The following is a 24323-nucleotide window of genomic DNA, read 5'->3' as shown; positions in this document are numbered from 1 at the left end:
GCGGCCGCCTCACCAGACCCCGTGCGCACCGGCGCCCGCGCGCGGGGCGGGGCCAGGGGCAGCCACGCCCCCGGCGGCGCGCGCGGGCGGCGGGTAGGCCGGGCCGGGTCACGTGGGGCCGGGCCCCAGCCCCCCATAAAAGCGGGGCGCCCGCCGGCGCCGCGGCCGCTCTTGGGCCGTCGGGGCGCGCCTCCTTGTCTTTCCTGCGCGCGGTTCGGGCACCGCGGCTTCCGGCGCTCGGGGAGGGACGGGGCTCGGCAGGTAAGCGGTGGCGGGTTCCGGGGGGCGCGGCCGGCGGGGGCCCGGGGACGGGCTTGGCGGTCACTCTCCCCCACCCCGCGCCCTCCTCTCTGCAGAAGCGCCTCCTGCACGACGCGCGGCGGGCACTGATGCCCAGGCTGCACGACCACTTCTGGAGCTGCCCCTGCGCCGGCGCCGCCAGGCACCTGAGCCCCCCGCGAGCCCGCTCCGCTCCGGCCACCCGGGTGGGAGGCATGATCGCCGCGACCCGGAGTGTCCCGGCCCCCGGGGCACCGGACGCAGAGCCCGAGCCCCGCAGCCCGCGAGCGGATGCCGGCAGCTGGCATCGCCACCTGGTGCAGAGGAGCCTCGTGCTCTTCTCGGTCGGCGTCGTCCTGGCCCTGGTGCTCAACCTGCTGCAGATCCAGAGGAATGTCACCCTCTTTCCCGACGAGGTGATAGCCACCATCTTCTCCTCCGCCTGGTGGGTGCCCCCCTGTTGTGGGACGGCAGCCGGTGAGTGACCTTCCTCGCGTGCGGGTGTGGGGACCGCTAGAGGGGCACGTCTGCTCTCCAGTCACTCTTTAGCTAAGAGGGGAAGAGGTGCCATGCACTGGGCCCGCTGCGCGGTGTGGCTATGTGAGGGAGAGGACCGGAGGCTGGAGAAGGCAGGGGAGTCCCAGATGCTGGCCAAGTGACAGGCGGAAGTGATGGAGATGAGGTCAGGAGATAATTGGCAGCTTAAGCTGAGGCGTCCCATCCCTCTAGTGCTCGGTGACCGAGTTGCAGCTGTCACGCCGAGCCGGGGCCCCAGGATTGGCTGCCTGGAGAACTGGTGAGGGCAGTACCACAAGCCTATTGGCTGCCTGAGCAAACATGCTACCCTGCTAGATAACCGAAAACAAACCGTCACGTGCGCTCGGGAGGCGGTTGCTGGGGGAGCCACTTCCCTGTGCTTCCTCCTGCAGATGGACCGGTGCGCCCGGGCTCTGGGCTCGCAGCCAGACCTTCTGGAGCTGTGGCCCCATGAAAGGAAAGAGCCCCTTGTTGAAAGATGGCATTTCAGTACACCTGAGATGTCAGGCTTGGCAACTGCAGTGCACAATATTTTTTTTTCTAGCCCAGGCTGACCCGGAATCCACTATGTAGTCTCAGAGTGCGAACTCATGGTGATCCTCATAGCTCTGCCTCCCAAGTGCTGGGATTAAAGGCGCGCACCACCGCGCTCGACTGCAGTGCACAATCTTTTAATTGGAATTTCTTGGTGGTCATTTACCTGGCCTTACAAAAGTGTTAATGATCACAGCCCAGCCACATTTGTTGCTGTGGCAAATGTGCCAGGGGCTTTCCTGTGCCCCAGCTCTACCTGCTGTTAAGATATGAACACAGGCAGAGCAGGCCCCTGACCCTTTTGGTCAAAGTGAGCCTCATGGGAAACATACCCGCATCTTGGTGACTTAAGAACCACAGGACCGAAAGCTCTGTGTTTTGTCGCAGCCCTCTGCCGACCGCCTGCCTGCTTGGGCTTTGTGCGCTGGGCTTGGTTGGCTGAACCATGGAGTGTGTGGTAGTGGTACTTCTTGAGGCCACCGCTCGGCTGTGGCTCACCTGCAGCAGGAGAGCGGAAGAGCCTCTGCTGAACAGCGTGCTTGAGCTAGTAGGTTGTGAGCAGGCAGTGTCCGCCTCTGTTCTCCACACGCCTTGTGGCTACACGAATTGAAAGGCTTTCTTCCCTCCCTGGCAGTCTGAGGATGTGACCCCGTGCCACTGCACTGCTCTCCCCCCCACCCCTGTATGTCCCGCTGAGCTACACCCCTCGGCCCGAAATTTTCTTCCTAGAAGTAGAGCAAGATTTGAAATTCCATTTGAGGTTATATATATATATCAATCTCACAATACTTTGGCTCTTTGGAAACTTGGCCTTCAAAACGGAAGTATTTTTCAATTGAAAAATCCTGGAATCCCGGGGCTGGCTGTCTTAGCCATATCCAAGCGTTTGGCTAGGCCTGCATCTTTGTCTGTTGGAGAACCTGAACGCCTGCTTTCATGCCAGACAGGGAAGTGCCAGTCTGGCTCTGAGATCTTAAACTTGGATGTGGCTTATGTCACCCACAGGGCCACCCCAGCAGGCCTGAATCCCATTTGGTCTGTTGGCAGCCTGTTTGCTCCTGCCTCTCTCTTACATTTCACTTTTCTCTGGAGCGTTCTCCTCGCCAGCGTCCCCATGCTCAGGATCTGCGTCTGCAGACTCCCCAGCTCTGTGGATCCACCTCCTGCCCTCTACTTACATAACCCTCATTTCACACATGAGGAAACAAACATGAGGGGTCAGGAACGCTCAAAAGCAGCCTGAGACTGGCAGCTGGGTGTTCTCCGCCCCTACCACAGAGGAGTGGCCTTGCACTGCCTTTATCCATAAGGTATGTGCCTAGTGGTGCTCTGGGTCTCCTAGAGTAACTGCTGAAACCCCTTAATCAAGCCCAGCGCCCCTGGGTGGCTGTGGGCTCGGCAGAAGGTGAGTCTCCTGTCATGAGCCCACTTCCCTGTGCTGGGGGCCCAGGTGTCTGGGGTGTTCACCTAATGTGCAATGGGCTCTCACCTGATGAAGACGGGGGTGGTTATGCAGTCATTTCAGGTCTGTGTTACTTGAAGCAGGTACTAAATATAAAATTAAATACTACTACTATTGTTAATATGGATAACTGAACTTTACATTGATTTATTATTAGTGTTTACTGAGACATGTTTAATTTGCTCAATGACAGTGATTTTTTTCCCTTTCTTTTTAGCTTTTTTAAATGATTTAGCATGGGGATGCCCAAAGAGACTCAAAGAGAGTAAGAAGGCCAGGCGTGGTGGTGCATGCCTTTAAATCTCAGCGCTAGGGAGGCTGAAGTAGAAGCGTAGCCATGAGTGTGAGGCCAGCCTGGGGCTGCAGGAAGAGTTTCAGGTCTGCCTGGCTAGTGCCAGACCTGCCTCAACAACAACAAGAAGAAGAAGGAGAAAGAAAAATCAAAGAGCATAAGAAGTAGAATTAATGTCATAGTGACTGGCTGTATAGATAAGGGTGGTTTGGGTTGTTACATTAATAATGACCATAAAGAGCATTTGCCAGAGTGTTCTGATCCTGCTGTCCTCTTTCTACAGCTGTTGTTGGCCTACTATACCCCTGTATCGACAGTCACCTGGGAGAGCCCCACAAGTTCAAGAGAGAGTGGGCCAGCGTCATGCGCTGCATGGCAGTTTTTGTTGGCATCAACCACGCCAGTGCTGTATCCTCAGCTGTGTGGGCTTCGTCCGTCTCACCCCAGGAACCTAAAGTGTAGTCCTCAGTTAGAGTACTTGGTGATAGTCCTTGGTCACAGTACGTGTAGTACTCAGTTACAGTACTTAGTCATAGTACCTGTAGTGTTTAGTTATAGTGCTTGGTTACTGTACTTAGTTATAGTTCTTAGTTTGAACTTAGTGGGATTTCTGAGGTGCACTTCCTAAGGTTGCTGGGGCTCACTTCAGGAAACACTTGTGATCATCCCTGGAGCCAGCTGGATTTGCTGTGCATACCCCATTATCTTGGCTCTTGGAATGCATTACACCAATGCACTGCTGTGTTTGTAGCCTGCGGGCGCTGTGGCTCCTGTGGCAAACAGAAGTGGTGAGAGGACAGCGGCCATGGTCTCCTGTCCACCAGAAGGTCGATCTGGCCCTGCTCTCAGGAGCTCGGAGCCCCTGAGCCTAGCATCATTCTGTGCAGTATGCTGTACTGTACACAGGAGAATGGTCCGTGGTTTACTGAGATGCCCCTAAAACATTTAATTCCTTGATTGATATTCATGGAAGTTGTCAATAAACAAGTTTGGAAGAAAGGATAGAGTTTCTGGAGCAACTGAGAGGGGAAGATATTTGGGAGTCCTGGACTGTCACAGGCTCTTCCCCTGCTTACGTGATTTGTAAGCTAGCCCTGCCAAACCCTTCCCTGGCCGCGGTCAAGGGTGCTGTGAGAGGCTGCCTTACTGCACTTCTGCATCGCTGACTGGATGATGTCATGGGAACATGGAGCTGGAGCATGCTTTTCCAGTTACCAAAAGAAGGGGGAATGTGGTTAGCCTCATAACAAAACATGTTCTGTGGCCACACACTAGCACAGCTTTCAGATAGTTGCTTCTGCAGTCAACACTGGGAGCCTTGCTGTCAGCTCGTGGGGTTGCCATGGTAACAGTTGCTCAGTGTACGATGAACTTGAGCCTTTTTTAGTCAGTGGCTTCTTACCTTCTGGAAGATCATAAAACTTTTCCTTAACTTGTGCATCACCAGAAACTGGATTTTGCCAACAATGTCCAGCTGTCCTTGACCCTAGCAGCTCTGTCCCTAGGTCTGTGGTGGACATTTGATCGCTCCAGAAGTGGCCTTGGGCTTGGCATCACCATAGCCTTTCTAGCCACGCTGATCACTCAGTTTCTCGTGTACAATGGTGTTTATCAGTAAGTGCGTTCTCAGATGTGCCTGAGCTTTTCTGAAAACCTGTGCTAAATGTAGATTGTGTTTTAATTGACTTTGTGAAAGTGACATGAAATCCTCTTGACTCACATGAAAGCCACACCCTTGTAAACTTTATGTAGAAGAAGGGTAGCTCAGATCTGTTTCTGGGTCCTGGCCGTTGGGTGGGTTAGTGTCTCACATGGCCTGTGTTGCCTAGATAAAACTGACTGCTAAGGCTTCTTTGTGTCCCCCTCCAGGTACACGTCCCCAGATTTTCTCTACATCCGCTCTTGGCTCCCATGCATCTTCTTCTCGGGAGGTGTCACGGTTGGGAACATAGGACGACAGCTGGCGATGGTGAGTGGGGTGGCCTGTGTCTTGTCACCCAGGCTTGACAGCGCTGCTTGATGTAGCACATTCTACTTGTGTGGGTAGTTCAAGTTCAGTAACAACAGCCAGTGAGAAAAGCATATTCCAAAGAAGCAACACCCAGGTAAATCTTTTCTAAGTCACAAGAAATTAAAATTGATGGGTCAATGCAGATGTTCGTGCTAGAAGCAGCTAGTTTCATGGTGGCCTTTGCACATCAGGTGTGCCCTGTGGTTTCTCTGAGGTCATGTCATGACTGGTCAGCAGCAGAGAAGGTTCCCAAACAGCTGAAGTAGGTAGTTGAGGAGACGTCTCCTCCTCCCTTGGTGACCTCAGGTGTCTGGATGGAGCAGCTCTGTGCTCCCCATGTCGGCTAGCCAGCATTCCCTTCATTAAAGTCAGAGTGGACAAAGACTGCTGGAGAAGTGTGGCCCTCAGCTGCAGGCCAAGCTGGAGAGAGCTGGGGCCAGCAGGCTGTGCCCTTCTGGGGGACATATAGACTGTCCCATTTGAGCACCTCCGTGCTCTTCCTGGAAGAGACTTGCTACCTCTCAAGACCCAGAGCCACATGATGCAAGGTAGATAGGCTCATGAATTCAAGATGATTTTCATAGTTCTCTTTAGTAGCAAAAATTGTCTTTTGAACACTTGAATTATAAAAGTAAATATGAGCATGTAAATTAGATGACTGGCCCAAGGGTCTAAGTAAAACGAGCACGGCAGAAGGTGACTGGAGCCACCACACTTGGAGAGAGAGCGCTGGGCTCTCACAGAACGTGGATCTAAATGCTTCCCACTCCTTCCGAGTGCATGCATGCATGTGTTGGTGGAAATACCCATTCTGGAGAAGCTGAATTTGAGCCATGGGGCTGTTTCACAAAAATAGAAGTCATTTCAGAAGGATGGGATTTAAAGTGTGCACTAGCTTCCAGGTTTAAAGTGCCTTTTTCTTCTGCTCTGGTGGCCACCGTAGATTTGTTGCCAATCAAAACCAAGTCTGGAAAAACTGCCACGTCCCCTCGTAGTACACTGTCAGTGGTCAGAGTGGAAGTCAGCGGCTCCCCTCAGAGGCCCCCACAGTCTGAGGGTCTAAAGTGGGGGAGGGGGCTCTGCCGGTTGTCTCCAGCAGCCCTGCATTCCTGCTCACGTGGGGCCCTGGTCCTCTCGCAGCTCCTTCCCCATTCTTTTCTGGAGCTCTCTTGAAAAGGGCACGTTGAGAGGAAGCCTTGAGTATTCGCAAGTAGCTCTCAAGTTGCTTTGCTCATGGTTTCTTCTGTGTGGTGTTTGCTTTTTTTTGCCTACATCCATTGTTGTATGTGCCCAAAAACACAGCTAAGGCCTGTCATTGGCCTGTGTTTTCACAGGGACTGGTGTCACTGTTGTTACTCCTTGCTTTTTAAAGTCTTTGTTCTGGGAGCTGGAGGTGGCTCAGTGATTAAAGGCACTTGCTTGCAAAGCTTGTCAGCCCAAGTTCAATTCCCCAACTCCCATGTAATCTGGACACAAAGTGGCATAAAGCCAAGCATGGTGCACATGTCTTTAGTCCCAACATTTAAGAGGATGAGGTAAGATGATCACTGTGAACTTGAGGCTAGCCTAGTCTAGAGCAAGACCCTTCTTCACAAAGAAAGTGTGCCCGTATGGGTAAAGTGCCATGTTGCAGTCACTTTGGCTGCCTGGTAGCTTGTCTGTGGTCCTGTGTGTTCCCACATGAATGCAGACCCAGTTTGGTCCCCTGTAGACCATAGCTTCTGAAGTCCTGTTTTGTTTATCAGTGCATTAGTAAGCAGATGATAAAATGTGGCCAGCTTTGTTTGCAAGTGACAGCAGAGAACACCCTACTTGGGTCTCTGCTGCCAGAGTTTGCCTAGAGCCTTCCGCGTGCTTGTGTGGACAGGCCATAGTGCTTTGGGCTTGGCAGCTTTTAAAGAGGTGTGCTTCTGTGCACCACAGCACACTGCAGGCCCAGGTGGCTCGCCCAGGCCTGGGGTTTCAGAACTCTAGTGTTGAGCCCTTTGTTTTAGAGCATGGCTGCGTAAACAGGGACCAGCGCAGAGCAGCCCTGCGCCCTGGAGGTCTCGCCTGTGCATTGACAGCTCTTCAGCTTGTAGGGCCACTCATCTGCCAGTGAGGTGCCATCCTGCATGGGGCTGCCCTGCAGGCCTGGCCACAGAGTGACTCCTAGGGCGAGGACAGTGAAGGTCAGATGAGAAAGCCAGGGAGATACTGACAGATGTGATTGCCTCGGGCATCTGTACCAACAGGCTTCTGGCCGGCCTGGCAGCACTTGGTAGAGGCATCAGGTGCTGAGCAAGGCTGCAGAGAAGCCATGGAAGGTGGCTTGAAGCGGCTCTGAGTCAGCGCCGAGCCCCTGTGTCTCCTGTTGCTTTGTAGTGTGCTTTCCTGTGGACAGAGGCTTGCTCGCCACCAGAGCCTGGCATGCGGAACGGCTTCAGAGCGGGTGGCGGTAGCGGCTCTGACTTCACAGGGGCAGAGCTGGGCTGCGACAGCCCTCTGAGCGCCACGGTTTTTACACCGCCCACGTCTGCTGCCATCTGCAGGGAAAGGAATTGTAGTCTTCATTGAGAGCTGGCGTCTTTGTCCCCTGACTTTGCTTTCTTCTTCCACGTAGGGTGTTCCTGAAAAGCCGCACAGTGACTAGGATCGAAGAGGAGGCTGGATTTGGGGAGGCACGCTGTGGTCAAGGGTTGTGAAGAAGAGATCTTTCTCTTCAGTGTTCTATTCATATGGGGCTGACTGCAAATACTCCTGGGGAAAATGTCCACTTAGTCTAGAGTAGTGAAATGGAGGCAAGAACTCTATCCTCAAAGTCTTACCTTGCCCGTGCACCCCACACGTGTGTGCACAGAGCGTTCCGCTCCAGGCTGGTGCAGCTCAGTGGGGGCAGGTTCCTGAGTATTAGAGTTCTTTCATGTCATTCAGACCAAGTTGCCATATTTCAAAACTTGAACTAAACTGAGTTACCATCTAGCAGTTTTGTGTCAGTGCCCAAAGGAAACAGGTTGATGGTGCTTAACAAAGATGAAGTATGATATCATAGGAATATTTCTCCAGATTTTACAAATAGGGTTGTGTTTAAAAAAAAAAAAAAAAAAAGAGCAGCAGTGAGTGGAGGAGGCTGCGCTCCCGGCGGGTCCCAGGCGCACGTGCGTCTGTGAGGAGACGGCTCGGGCTCATGCGGACGATCCGAGAGCAGCAGGGAGAAGGCGCAGTTCTGCACCACGACACGGGGGCCCCCTGGTCACGTACGTCTGAGAGTGAACACTGGTCTGTCATGTATTTCAGTCTTAGCCAAAATTGGTTGTTACTCCAGAGTAGAGAAGACTATTTTTCCACAGCCCTATGGACCTTGCAATCTGTGATTGCCTTGTAAAAAGAAGCGCGTGCGTCACTGCGTCAGACGTGGAGTTTGAGTCTCACTCAGTGGCAGTGGTGAGCAGTGTATTCACTATGGCTAGACCATGTTGGGCCCAATTTGCAAGCATTGGGTCTTAAACTTCAAGTGCAATGTATATGAAAACCAATCTGAGCCTTGTATTCTCTTAAATATTTATTTTTTTTAACGCGTGAGCTGTCGCAGAGAAGGGTTCTCGGTTCATTTTGGAGCTGCCTGGTGGCCAAGCTCAGCAATACATCCTCAGCTGTGAGGTCCCCTCAGCGTCACACCCTTCACCGAGCCCTGTTTCTTTGGCATACTCCAGTTTTGTGGGTTTAGTAATTTTTACTTACAAATTTACCTTTTTGTATCTTGCAATTTAGATGTTATTGGTTTGTTTTAAATTCTTTGGAAATGACTTGATTCAGAGACTCTCAGCAGGCCAGAAGCTGGGCTCCTGCCTGTGTGCACACTGGCACAGGTTTGTCCCCTGGGGTCCTCACTGGGGTTTTGCTTATTTTGTTTTAAGGAAAATGTCTGGAGTAAATTTTAGGTTTCTGAAGCTAATTTGTTTTAGAAGAGTTTTGTTTAAAAGAAAGTGAATCATTCTGAAGCCTGGAATGAGCCTTGATAAGCGTCCTGGAAGTGAGACAGGTGATCAGATACGTGAAAATGGTCTTCAGTGAGAGTGACAGTGGAGGAAACCCAGACATGGGCGGAGGAAGAGTGAGCGGATCTTTAAAATCACTTGATTCTGTACAGGGAGTATTTGTTTCTTAAACTGGAACTACATCTGTTAGAAAGAAGGTAGCCAAAAAAAAACAATGTGAATCTGAAGAATTTTTGCCAATAGTTTATTGCAGACACATGGAACCAAAGTGATTTGCGTGTGTGACAGTATAAAATAACATGAACAAGATTTGCACTATCCCAGATCGGAACAGCGCGGTTCACACTCACACTGAGTCTTCAACATTGTGGTCTTTTTGCGTTCTTTTTTTTACTTTTATTAAAGGTTCAAAACCAGCTGCTGGATGTATGAGTTTTTCTTTCTAAAGAAGGAGGGCTGTTGGGATTTATTATAGACTTGTGCTTCTAGCTCCTCAAGTTTTATGGATTTCAGTACAAACGTCACGAGAGGCCCTTGTCCATGTGCTGAGGGCTGGCAGAGCCAGCCTGATGTTCCAGCCTCACTGGTGCCCCTCCCATCCAGAGTGAGACACTGCTGGCTGGCCACTGGGTACTGGCCCACCATGGGCATTGGGGTTTGGCTTCTTGTTTCTGCTTGTGGGTGATTCATGCTATGAATACTTCCAGAAAAGCAACTGTGTCCTCCCCACACCTAAGGAACACCCCAACTTGTAGCACAGCCTCCATGTTTAACACAGCTTGACCTGGTTTATCCATTTCCTTTCCTCCGAAAAAAGGCCTGGCTGAAAAAGAAAAAAGAAAAAGCACTGGCTTCTATGGTCCCAAGACTGACCTGACCAGTCCACACACACAGGTTCCTACTGTGTGCTTTGCCTAGTGTGTAGGGGCCAGCATGAAACTGGCTAACTAACGTGAGATACCCTCACTCCAAGGGTTAGTGGGACAGTAGATGGGGAGCAGGCTAGTTTCCCAGTGCATAAAACCTATAGAAACAAAATGGCAGTCTTTGTTATGACTGCAGTATTAATCCTAAGGCTGTAGGTGCTAAGAAGTCATGACATAACAAGAGTAATGGGCTGGAGAGGTGGCTCAGTGGTTAAGGCGTTTGCCTCCAAGCCAAAGGACTCAGATGCACAAGGTAGCGCATGCGTCTGTGCGTCTGGGGGACTGTGACGTGCCCATTCTCATAAATAACGAACAATATCATAGCCACAGGTTATCCACCTTAACGTCTGTGTGGGGGTAAAAACAACCAAGTTAGCTGAACATGATCTAATTTTTGGTTGCTTGAGGTAGAGTCTCACTAGCCCAGACTGACTGGAATTCACTATGTAATCTCAGGGCGAACTTGAACTGACAGCAATCCTCCTACCTCTGCCTCCCAAGTGCTGGGATTCAAGGCACGTGCCACCATGCCTGACTTTTTTTCTCTTTTTAGTTTGTTTGAACCAATATACCAACAATGCCTGTGATTGAAGGGGGGCGGCAGGGGGGAATAGTATCAGATCAAAGGCCATGACTCCATCTAAATCTACCAGAAACAGCCCTATGTAAGGTCACCAGGGACTTGGAATCCCTATGTGAGGTTTCCAGACTTAATCATCTGTTTACTCAGCTGGAGAAGTGGGGCAGAAACTGAGTCACCTGCCTCACCTTTCATGAAATGCTAGAATTGTTTGCTCAAAGGCCCACAAATGTTTAGCCTCAAAAACACGTTTTGACAAGCAGACTGGGCCTTGCTCTGCTGGGGCCGCTCTACGCTGGGCAACCAATTGTCTCCTTTGGGGGACGAGTGCAGCATCTTAACCTGTGGCCTCTCCACCAGAATAGACTGTTTCCAGCCATGAGCCACAGAGTTAAGCGGCTTTTGTTGGGTATTTCATCATAACAAGAGAAGTTATTAATACTCATTTCCTTATCCCAAACCTCGCTGTCACACAGCAGTTGTTTTGAGTTTGGTGACCATCTGACCTGTGTCCCTGGCCGGCTGCAGCCCCATGAGGAGAGAGTGGACAAGTGCTTTGGGCACCAGGGCCCAGCCAGTGTTTGGCTTCTGATACACTCAGGGCTTGTTGGAAGGGTTGAATAAATGAATCCGCTCCCTCCGCCCACCTCTAGCACATGCTTCTGGGCCCTTGCCACAGGTCAGTCCGTGCCTGCCCTCTGTCGTCTCGCTGCCAGCAGGTCACGAGGCCCCATCCGACCTGCCGTTGGGAAACCAAGCAAAGCCATTGGGTTAGCCGCAGAGCAGCAGAGCTCGGGTGGATGGAGGCAGGTCCAGCTTCTCTATACGCTGGGCGGCCCTGCTGTCTCTCTGTGGGAGAGAGCTGCTACGGAAGTTGGGACTCTCGACCCCAGAAATGGAGCTGAGTTTGCTTTGGCTGGTGCACAGTTCCCTGCCTGCCCGGCCCGGCCCAGCATGCCAGGTTGGCAGGCTACGGAGGCCACCTGCCTGTAGAACAGGAAGTCCGGCTCCTGTGGTCTAGGAGGGGTGGCTCCCTGGTCAGCACTCGATGCCACTCAGCGATGGGCCTGCCCACCACCCTCCCGCCCACACAGCTAACCTTAGGGTTTGGTCTTTTGGAGGAGAGCCACAGCTTCCATCGGCAGGCCATACCTTGCTGCCTTTCTGCTGCTTCTATTTTCCTTCATGCCCAGGGGCTTGCTGCCCTGCTGGCCCACACAGTGGGCGTCCCCCTTGCCCCTGATTCCATGGCTTTCACCTCAGTTACGATGAGGCAGGATGAGTACAATCAGGTTAGATGCAAGCAAGCAGCCTTCCTGGCCTGGTGTGCACCAGGCAGGAGTGTTGCACAGGCCTGGGCTGAATCCGTGCCCTCACACAGGACTCTCATCACAGGTACCGTCCCCATCCTCCTGGAACATCCCGCTGGGGCAGGAGCCATTCAAGAAAGGGCAACATGCCAACAAGTCATCCATCTCAGGTCCACCTGCCCTGGTGTGTGAGCCCATCAACATCACCTCACACCAGGTTTGAAAAAGCCCGTAGCCCTGTTAGGAAGCTGGGTATCTGCCTCGGGGTATTCAAACATGAATCTCTGACGGTCCTTTTGTCTACCAAAAAATAATTTGGAGAAAACGTGTTACTGAACACTTCCTGTGTGTTCCTGGGACCCCAGTGTCTACAAGATTGGTTCCTGGATGGGGGCTGGGAAAACTGCACTGGGCATCAGGGGACTTGAAGCTCTTTTAGGAACCCAAATAGGGATTCAAAAGACAGATATAGGGCTGGAGGGATGGCTTAGTGATAAAGGCGTTTGCCTGAAAAGCCTAAGGATCCCGGTTCGATTCCCCAGGACCCACCTTAGCCAGATGCACAAAGGGGCGCATGTGTCTAGAGTTCGTCTGCAGTGGCTGGAGGCTCTGGCGCGCCCTTCCTCTGTCTCTCTCTCTTTGTCCGTCTTTCCCTGTAAAAATAAATAAATAAATAAAAATAAAATATTTTTTTAAAGAGAGAGATATGCAAGTGCAGAAATGAAAGAATGAAGTGAAGGGAGGGAGGAGAATAGGTTGTGCAGGTAAGCTACTAAAGCTGCCTTAGCCTGTCATCTCCAGGGTAGCCCCTGCCGTAGTCTTTGGTTGGCATTAGGAATTCCAGAGTCCCTTGGCTGTCTGTGAAGGGATCCAGCTGGCCCCCACTCTTCATCCAAGGCCACAGTGGGTGGTACACACAAGGTAAGATCCTGCATTCTAGCACAGGCAGTAAGAACGGACAGCCCAAGGGGTGGTCACACAGGAAAGACCACCCTTGGGGGTGGAGCTCTGCCAGGACCACCCTGTTTCCTCACTGAAGATGACATGATGCTCACAGGCTCGATGCTGGACGTGAGGAAAGACAGGAATGATTCCGCAGAGAACTCCACTGAAGGGCAAGCAGGAAGGAAGAACTCGAGTACTTGGAGCAAACGCTTCGGTTCTGTGGAAAACTCAAGGGGTCGCCCTGTCTTTTGTCAAGAGACGTGGAAGTTGTCACAACTGAAGCCTGTCTGCACATGGGCTAAGGAGCCGATATAAACCCGTTCCCTCTGCGAACAAGGAGAAGTTTGCAAGTCTTGTGTAAGCATACTGCTCCAATTTTAAAATAACCCCAAGCAGGCAGGATTTCAATCCCCAGGGCCTGATCCTCCCGCCTGGACCAGGCGCCACCGCCTCATATGACAGCGGTAACGGTAAGAACTCGGGCAGGGGTGTCCTGTCCCTGGGGTCATACCCAACTCCAGCCAGTGGATTTAGTCTGTCTTTCAAACCCACTACCCTTGGCCTACAGTGTTCCTCTCTGGGGACCCACAAGATGCTTACCCATTCCCTAGAATCCGATTTTCACACTGCTGAGTTCCTTATCTCATGACCAGAGCAAATCGGGAAAAGGGGACATGAGGCGTGGGTCATGGAAAGAAGACTCCTTGAGAAAAAGGCGACAAGGCCCCAAAGTGCCAGGGCAAGCATGCTTACAGTTTCAGCGGGCACCCCCCCCCAAAAAAAAAAAACAGAAAGGAGAACTTACGCTTTCTGAGCGAGAGCTCAGAAGAGCGGACGGGGCCTGTGAGCACGGGGTGGAGGGAGGGCCTCCGGAGGCTCGCGAGCAGCTCAAGTCCTCCTCCAACCTCTGCGCGCGCGTCTGCAGGTGAGGGCGGTCTCGCGACAGACGCAGCTGCATTCACTCCTAAGGGAAGGGGATTACAACCTTACGTTTTGGGTTGTATATAAAGTCAGGTCCCTACGTAGTGCCAGAAGGAAAAGTGAAATTAGCTTGCCCTTAACAAAAGCCCTGATGGCTTCCATCTTCCTTTTTATAACTTTTTGTTGATGTTGTTTTTCTGAGGTAGGGGCTTGCACTAGCTCAGGCTGACCTAGAATTATTCCCAGGCTAGCCTCAAACTCACTGTGATCCTCCTACCTCAGCCTTCTGAGGGCTGGGATTAAAGGCGTGAGCCACTATGCCAAGACCTTCATATGGAATTTTCAAACCTATGGAGAAGCCATTGTCAAGTCTCCTTTTCTAATGTTACCAGGGGAATGGAGGTTGTGCCTGTCCTTCACTTATCTCCAAGCCTAGACATGCATCATCATCAAGAAAGATCTTAGAAGACAGGCGTGGTGGCGCACACCTTTAATCCCAGCACTTGGGAGGCAGAGGTAGGAGAGTCGCCATGAGTTCAAGGCCACCCTGAGACTACATAGTGAATTCCAGGTCAACCTGGGCTACAGTGAGACCCTACCTTGAAAAAAAAAAAAAAACAAAAGATCTTAGGAGCTATGTACACACACCTCTTGGCCATCTCTGCTCACTGCTGAGGAGCACAAAAGCCCCAGGGGAGGACAGCACCCCAGTCCTCACGCAACTCCTCAGTTCCCAGATGCTGCCCTGCTAGTTTTTTAAATTTTTATTTATTTATTTGACAGAGAAAGAGGGAGGGAAACAGAGAGAGTGAGAGAATGGTCAGGCCAGGGCCTCCTGCCACTGCAAACAAACTCCAGACACATGAGGCCCCTTGTGCATCTGGCTAACATGAGTCCTGGGGAATCCAACCTGGGTCCCTTGACTTTGCAGGCAAACACCTTAACTGCTAAGCCATCCCTACAGCCTGCCCTGGTAGTTTTGATACAGGAATTGGGTTTCTTTGCTAATGCATCAATAAGATACAGGAATTGCAGTGTCTTTGCAGGGACAGAGCCTTTCTCAGCTCTTGGTTGAGGTGTAACCCAGGAGTTAGGGTTCCAGAATTTCATGGTCACACAAAACTTCCACTGAGTCAGACACTACTGGGTTCTTGTCCTATGAATTCAAAGAATTGGAATCTATAGGTGAGAGGGTAAGTCTAGAGAGATGTTATCTGATAATGGATAGAACTTAAGAGAAAGCAGGAAGGCAGAGCTCTTACTCAAGGAGACAAGAGGGGGTTTTCTGAAATGGAAAAGCCCACCTAGATACCCAGACCAGGGTCTTTTCTAGGTTCTAGATGGGGCAGAAGTGACCAAGCCCAAGTCCATGTAAAGGATCAGGTCTAACCCTTCCAGGGATCTAGGAGAGGGTTCAAGGAAAGGGGAACTTGTTTCAAAGGTGGGAGGGGGGAAGACTCAGATTTAAGGAAAAACAGCCTTTAGACAGAGATGAGGAGGAGCCAGATCCTTCTCAGACCACCAGAAAAAAGGAGACAAGGGTCGGCTCAAGGACAATCCTCACTTTTATTTTCAGTGCTCTGTAACTCCCAGACTGTCTCAGTTCCCTCCCTCTCTGCAGCTGAAGAGGCACCTCTAGGGCTCCTGCAAATCCCATAGGGGAGGCCAGAAACAACTTTCCTAAGTGGGCACAAGACCAGGATTCCAACTACAGTCACATGGATTCCATGATACAGCACAACATCCAACTTTCTTTGGCTATGTAAGTGGAACAAAGTTCATCATATTCATCCTCATCACACATGCATCCTTACCACTGCTCTGCACACTGTCAGCATCTCCACACTGTATCACCATCATCTCCTCCATCCACACCATCTCCACACTGTATCTCCATCATCTCCTCCATCCACTCTATCTCCACACTATCACCCAGATCCACTTCTCTCTACACCTTCACCGTCTCCACACTGTATCACCACCATCTCCTCCCTCCACACTGTCACCATCTCCACACTGTATCTCCATCATCTCCTCCCTCCACACCATCTCCATCTCCACACTGTATCACCATCATCTCCTCCCTCCACACCATCTCCATCTCCACACTGTATCTCCATCATATCCTCCCTCCACACCGTCACCATCTTCAACTGTAACACACCATCTCCTCCCTCCACACAATCACAATCTCCACACTGTATCACCATCATCTCCTCCGTCCACACCATATCCATCTACACACTGTATCACCATCATCTCCTCCCTCCACACCACCTCCATCTCCACACTGTATCACCATCATCTCCTCCCTCCATACCATCTCCATCTACACACTGTATCACCATCATCTCCTCCCTCCAGACCATCACCATCTCCACATTGTATCACCATCATCTCCTCCATCCACACCATCTCCATTTCCACATTGTATCACCATCATATCCTCCATCCACACCATCTCCATATCCACACTGTATCACCATCATCTCCTCCCTCCACACCATCTCCATCGCCACACTGTATCACCATCATCTCCTCCCACGACACCGTCACAATCTCACACTGTATCACCATGATCTCCTCCGTCCACACCATATGCATCTCCACACTGTATCACCATCATCTCCTCCCTCCACACCATCTCCATATCCACACTGCATCACCATCATCTCCTCCCTCCACACCATCTCAATCTCCACACTGTATCACCATCATCTCCTCCCTACACACCATCTCCATCTACACACTGTATCACCATCATCTCCTCCCTCCACACCATCTCCATCTCCACACTGGATCACCATCATCTCCTCCCTCCAAACCGTCACCATCTCCAAACTGTATCACCATCATCTCCTCCCTCCACACCATCTCCATCTCCACACTGTATCTCCATCATCTCCTCCCTCCACACAATCTCCATCTCTACAATGTATCACCATCATCCACTCCCTCCACACCATCACAATCTCCATTCTGTATCACCATCATCTACTCCCTCCACACCATCTCCATCCCACACAGTATCACCATCATCCCCTCCCTCCACACCATCACAATCTCCACACTGTATCACCATCATCTACTCCCTCAACACCATCTCCATCTCCAAACTGTATCACCATCATCTCCTCCCTCCAAACCATCTCCATCTCCACACTGTATCTCCATCATCTCCTCCCTCCACACCATCACCATCTCCACACTGTATCACCATCATCTCTTCCCTCCACACCATCACCATCTCCACACTGTATCTCCATCATCTCCTCCCTCCACACCATCACCATCTCCACACTGTATCACCATCATCTCTTCCCTCCACACAATCAACATCTCCACACAGTATCTCCATCATCTCCTCTCTCCACACCATCACCATCTCCACACTGTATCACCATCATATCTTCCCTCCACACCATCTCCATCTCCACACAGTATCTCCATCATCTCCTCCCTCCACACCATCACCATCTCCACACTGTATCACAATCATCTCTTCCCTCCACATCATCTCCATGTCCACACTGGATCTCCATCATCTCCTCCCTCCAGACCATCACCATATCCACACTGTATCACCATCATCTCCTCCATCCACACCATCTCCATCTCCACACTGTATCACCATCATATCCTCCCTCCACACCATCACCATCCCCACACTGCATCACCATCATCTCCTCCCTCCACACCATCTCAATCTCCACACTGTATCACCATCATCTCCTCCCTACACACCATCTCCATCTACACACTGTATCACCATCATCTCCTCCCTCCACACCATCTCCATCTCCACACTGGATCACCATCATCTCCTCCCTCCAAACCGTCACCATCTCCAAACTGTATCACCATCATCTCCTCCCTCCACACCATCTCCATCTCCACACTGTATCTCCATCATCTCCTCCCTCCACACAATCTCCATCTCTACAATGTATCACCATCATCCACTCCCTCCACACCATCACAATCTCCATTCTGTATCACCATCATCTACTCCCTCCACACCATCTCCATCCCACACAGTATCACCATCATCCCCTCCCTCCACACCATCACAATCTCCACACTGTATCACCATCATCTACTCCCTCAACACCATCTCCATCTCCAAACTGTATCACCATCATCTCCTCCCTCCAAACCATCTCCATCTCCACACTGTATCTCCATCATCTCCTCCCTCCACACCATCACCATCTCCACACTGTATCACCATCATCTCTTCCCTCCACACCATCACCATCTCCACACTGTATCTCCATCATCTCCTCCCTCCACACCATCACCATCTCCACACTGTATCACCATCATCTCTTCCCTCCACACAATCAACATCTCCACACAGTATCTCCATCATCTCCTCTCTCCACACCATCACCATCTCCACACTGTATCACCATCATATCTTCCCTCCACACCATCTCCATCTCCACACAGTATCTCCATCATCTCCTCCCTCCACACCATCACCATCTCCACACTGTATCACAATCATCTCTTCCCTCCACATCATCTCCATGTCCACACTGGATCTCCATCATCTCCTCCCTCCAGACCATCACCATATCCACACTGTATCACCATCATCTCCTCCATCCACACCATCTCCATCTCCACACTGTATCACCATCATATCCTCCCTCCACACCATCACCATCCCCACACTGTATCACCATCATCTCCTCCCTCCACACCATCTCCATCACCACACTGTATCACCATCATCTCCTCCCTCTACACCATCACCACCTCCACACTGTATCTCCATCATATCCTCCCTCCACACCGTCACCATCTTCAAACTGTAACACCATCATCTCCTCCCTCCACACCATCACAATCTCCACACTGTATCACCATCATCTCCTCCATCGACACCATCTCCATCTCCACACTGTATCACCATCATCTCCTCCCTCCACACCATCTCCATCTCCACACTGTATCACCATCATCTCCACCCTCCACACCATCACCATCTCCACACTGTATCATCATCATCTCTTCCCTCCACACTATATCCATCTCCACACTGTACCTGCATCATCTCCTCCCTCCACACCATCACCATCTCCACACTGTATCTCCATCATCTCCTCCCTCCACACCGTCACCATCTCCACACAGTATCACCATCATCTCCTCCCTCCACACCATCTACATCTCCACACTGTAATACCATCATCTCCTCCCTACACACCATCTCCATCTCCACACTGTATCACCATCGTCTCCTCCCTACACACCATCTCCATCTCCACACTGTATCACCATCATCTCCTCCCTCCACACCATCACCATCTCCACACTGTATCTCCATCATATCCTCCCTCCACACCGTCACCATCTGCAAAGGGTATCACCATCATCTCCTCCCTCCACACCGTCACCATCTCCACACTGTATCTCCATCATCTCCTCTCTCCACACCATCACCATCTCCACACTGTATCACCATCATCTCTTCCCTCCACACCATCACCATCTCCACACTGTATCTCCATCCTCAATTCCCACCACACCATCACCATCACCACACTGTATCACCATCATCTCTTCCATCCACACCATCTCCATCTCCACACTGTATCACCATCATCTCCTCCTTCCACACCATCAATATCTCCACACTGTATTACCATTATCTCCTCCCTCCACACCATCACAATCTCTACTCTGTATCACCATCATCTCCTCCCTCCACACCATTTCCATCTCCACATTGTATCACCATCATCTCCTCCCTCCACACCATCACCATCTCCAAACTGTATCACCATCATCTCTTCCCTCCACACCATCTCCATGTCCACACTGTATCTCTATCATCTCCACCCTCCAAACCATCACCATCTCCACACTGTATCACCATCATCTCCTCCATCCACACCATCTACATCTACACACTGTATAACCATCATCTCCTCCATCCACACCATCACCATCTCCACACTGTATCTCCATCATCTCCTCCTTCCACACTGTCACCATCTCCACACTGTATCACCATGATCTCCTCCCTCCACACCATCACCATCTCCACACTGTATCACCATCATCTCCACCATCCACACCATCTCAATCTCCACACTGTATCACCATCATCTCCTCCTTCCACACCATCTCCATCTCCACACTGTATCACCATAATCTCCTCCCTCCACACAGTCACCATCTCCACACTGTATCATCATCATCTCCTCCCTCCACACCATCTCCATCTGCACACTGTATCACCATCATCCCCTCCCTCCACACCATCACAATCTCCACTCTGTATCACCATCATCTCCTCCCTCAACACCATCCACACCTCCACACTCTATCACCATCATCTCCTCCTACCACACCATCTCCATCTTCACACTGTATCACCATCATCTCCTCCCTCCACACCATCAATATCTCCACACTGTATCACCATCATCTCTTCCCTCCACACCATCACCATCTCCACACTGTATCTCCATCATCACTTCCCACCACACCATCACCATCTCCACACTGTATCACCATCATCTCTTCCTTCCACACCATCTCCATCTCCACACTGTATCTCCATCATCTCCTCCCTACAGACCATCTCCATCTCCACACTGTATCATCATCATCTCTTCCCTCCAGACTATCTCCATCTCCACACGGTACCTGCATCATCTCCTCCCTCCACACCATCACCATCTCCACACTGTATCTCCATCATCTCCTCCCTCCACACCGTCACCATTTCCACACAGTATCACCATCATCTCCTCTCTCCACACCATCTCCATCTCCACACTGTATCACCATCATCTCCTCCCTACACACCGTCACCATCTCCACACTGTATCTCCATCATCAATTCCCACCACACCATCACCATCTCCACACTGTATCACCACCATCTCTTCCGTCCAAACCATCTCCATCGCCACACTGTATCACCATCATCTCCCCCATCCACACCATCACCATCTCCACACTGTATGTCCATCATATCCTCCCTCCACACCGTCACCATCTTCAACTGTAACACCATCATCTCCTCCCTCCACCCCATCACCATCTCCACACAGTATCACCATCATCTCCTCCCTCCACACCATCTCCATCTCCACACTGAATCACCATCATCTCCTCCCTACACACCATCTCCATCTCCACACTTTATCACCATAATCTCCTCCCTACACACCATCTCCATCTCCACACTGTATCACCATCATCTCCTCCCGCCACACCATCACCATCTCCACACTGTATCTCTATCATATCCTCCCTCCACACCGTCACCATCTGCAAAGGGTATCACCATCATCTCCTCCCTCCACACCGTCACCATCTCCACACTGTATCTCCATCATCTCCTTTCTCCACACCATCACCATCTCCACACTGTATCACCATCATCTCTTCCCTCCACACCATCACCATCTCCACACTGTATCTCCATCAGCTCCTCCCTCCACACCATCTCCATCTCCACACTATATCACCATCATCTCCCCCATCCACACCATCACTATCTCCACACTGTATGTCCATCATATCCTCCCTCCACACCGTTACCATCTTCAAACTGTAACACCATAATCTCCTCCCACCACACCATCACAATCTCCACACTATACCACCATTATCTCCTCCGTCCACACCATATCTATCTCCACACTGTATCACCATCATCTCCTCCCTGCACACCATCTCCATATCCACACGGTATCACCATCATCTCCTCCCTCCACACCATCTCCATCTCCACACTATCACCATCATCTCCTCCCTCCACACCATCTCCATCTCCACACAGTATCACCATCATGTCTTCCCTCCACACCATCTCCACCTCCACACTGTATCACCATCATCTCCTCCCTCCTCACCATCACCATCTCCACACAGTATCACCATCATCTCCTCCCTCCACACCATCTCCATCTCCACAATGTATCACCATCATCTCTTCCCTCCACACCATCTCCATCTCCACACTTTATCACCATCATCTCCTCCCTCCACACCATCTCCATCTCCACACTGTATCTCCATCATCTCTTCCCTCCACACCATCACCATCTCCACACTGTATCACCATCATCTCCTCCCTCCACACCATCTCCATCTCCACACTGTATCACCATCATCTCCTCCCTCCACACCATCTCCATCTCCACACTGTATCACCATCATCTCCTCCCTCCACACCATCACCATCTCCACGCTGTATTACCATCCACCTCTTTCCACACCATCACCATGTCTACACTGTGTCACCATTCACTTCTCTCCACACCATCACCACTCCTTTTAGGGTACCATCTCCTTTCTGGACTGGGAACAAGGGCACCCTTCCACACTACAGTGTGTCTGTGTGGTGTTTGATTCAGGTGTCCCCCATACACTTATGTTCTGAATGCTAGGTTCCCAGCTGATATAGATTTGGGAATTGGTGCCTCTTGGAAGCAGTGTATTGTTGAGGTCTGGCTTATGGGTGTTATAGCCAGCTCCCCTTTGCCAGTGTTTGACACACTGTCCTCTTGCTATTGTCCACCTGATGTTGGCTAGATGTGATGTCTACCCTCTGCTCATGCCATTATTTTCTCTGCCATCATGGAGCATCCCTTCAAGTCTGTAAGCCAAAATATACCCTTTTTTCCCAAAAGCTGTTCTTGGTCGGGTGATTTCTGCCAGCAATGTGAGTCTGACTGCAACTAATGTTGGGACCAGAATTGGTGTCATTTGCTGCTGGACACCTGACTGTGTGGCCTTTTGGAGCTTATTTTTAAGAGGAACGTGGAATGATTTGAAACCTTGGCCTGAGAGAAGCCTTGCAGTGCTGTAAGTACACCTTGATGGACTATTCTGGTCAGAGTTGAAAGATGTGAATGCAGTAAGAACTATGGGCTGTGAGGTTTGGCTTGTGAGGGTGAAAAAGAGCTTTGCCTGGACTGGGCTAGAAGCATTTATGTGACAGGCTTGCTGTTGTACCCATGTCCTGAGAATTTGTGCAGGGTTGCTTTGCATAGAAATAGAATGATGTGAACAGAGAGATATGGTACAGAAAAAATTAAATCTTTGGGCCAAAACTGCCGCCCATTCAGCTACAATTGAGAGATTACAAACTTTGAGATTGGGCCAGTTTACTTGCACTGGGGCAATAGGAAGAATGTAGACTCTTTTGAAGGGGCCTAAATGCTTAAGGAGTGTCCTATTCTTCAAAGTCTGCTTTATTCCCCCCTGGATTAACAAATTGGCACCCTATCTGGTATTGTGGAGTATAAGAAATGCAGGAAAGAGTGGGTCACTGAATTTGCAACATGGTCTTGTGTTTTGGAAACGGCCATGGGCAGTGTGAAGCAGGTTTGCTGGTTGCCTGCATGGAGCGGTGAGGATGAACCGTGCATTGCAGTGGAAACCCGGTGGAGATGTGGGACCACGAGACAGCTGCTAAGGAAAGCTGCCAGACTGGATGAAGTTTTCCAGGACTGTGAGTAGCCTAGCTGGAGGGGCATAATTGGAACTCCAGAGACTTGTTGCTCGTTAGAATTACCGGACTTGGAGATTTGTCACTGGCTATGGAGTTTGATGTTTGCCTTGGTTGTTTTAAATCTTGTATTGGTTGAATATTTCTTTGCAATGCCCAATGCCATCTTTTGCAGTGTGAGTGTTTATTCTGTGCTATTATGGGTTTGGGGGATATTTTGGTATTATGGCTTGATTAAATGACCTTGGACTATGCGGAGGTATGAACATCATTGGAATTGATAAAAACTACAAGGACTTTTAAAGTTGGATGAATGCATTGCATTTTACATCATGTATGGTTATCAGTTTATGGGGGCAGGGGTAGAATGTGGTGGTTTGATTCAGGTGTCCCCCATAAACTTAGGTGTTCTGAATGCTAGGTTCCCAGCTGATGGAAATTTGGGAATTAATGCCTCCTGTAGGGAGTGTATTGTTGGGGGTGGGCTTATGGGCTTTATAGCCAGTTTCCCCATGCCAGTGTTTGGCACACTCTCCTGTTGCTGTTGTCTACCTGATGTTGGCCAGGTGGTGATGTCCACCCTCTGCTCACACCATCATTTCCCCCTGTGATCATGAAGCTTGCCCTCGAGTATGTAAGCCAAAATACACCCTTTTTTCCCCTAAAAGTTGCTCTTGGTCATGTGATTTCTGCCAGCAATATGAACCTGACTGCAACAGCCTATTTCCCTTTCACATCTAATAAACCTACACTTTCACTTCTACTGTGTCTTGTTCAATTCTTGGTCTGAGACACAAGGGACTTGTCGCAAAAGACTCCTGAGACACCCTCTGGTAACACTTTGAGAGGATGGAAACCCCGAGGGCACTGCCCTGGAGCACGTGGGGCAGGACAACGGACTAGCCGTGGAGAAGAGGAAACGTGAAACACCTGAGCTCACGTGAACTGCGCTCCTGCCTCCTTGTGCCCAACAATGGCCTTGCCACAGCCAGAGCCAGTGCTGTTGGCTACACCAGCAGACTTCAGCAGGCATGGCGGTCGTTAAAGGAGTGACCCAACCTCCTCTCC

At 50.7% G+C, this 24323-nt stretch overlaps 1 protein-coding gene across 1 annotated transcript; it reads left to right on the top strand.

Moving 5' to 3' along the window:
• Positions 1–173: 173 nt before the first annotated feature.
• On the top strand, positions 174–9508 carry Insig1 (insulin induced gene 1). Its single transcript, XM_045160398.1, has 6 exons — positions 174–261; positions 357–756; positions 3388–3512; positions 4552–4718; positions 4974–5073; positions 7718–9508. The coding sequence occupies exons 2-6, from the start codon at positions 390–392 to the stop codon at positions 7745–7747; spliced, it is 789 nt and encodes a 262-aa protein (XP_045016333.1). The 5' UTR covers positions 174–261; positions 357–389; the 3' UTR covers positions 7748–9508.
• Positions 9509–24323: the final 14815 nt, after the last annotated feature.

The sequence above is a fragment of the Jaculus jaculus genome, chromosome 10, assembly GCF_020740685.1.
Source record: "Jaculus jaculus isolate mJacJac1 chromosome 10, mJacJac1.mat.Y.cur, whole genome shotgun sequence".
Lineage (NCBI taxonomy): Eukaryota > Metazoa > Chordata > Mammalia > Rodentia > Dipodidae > Jaculus > Jaculus jaculus.
Note: the sequence above shows the minus strand (reverse complement) of the source record. Positions and strands in the feature narration are given on the sequence as shown.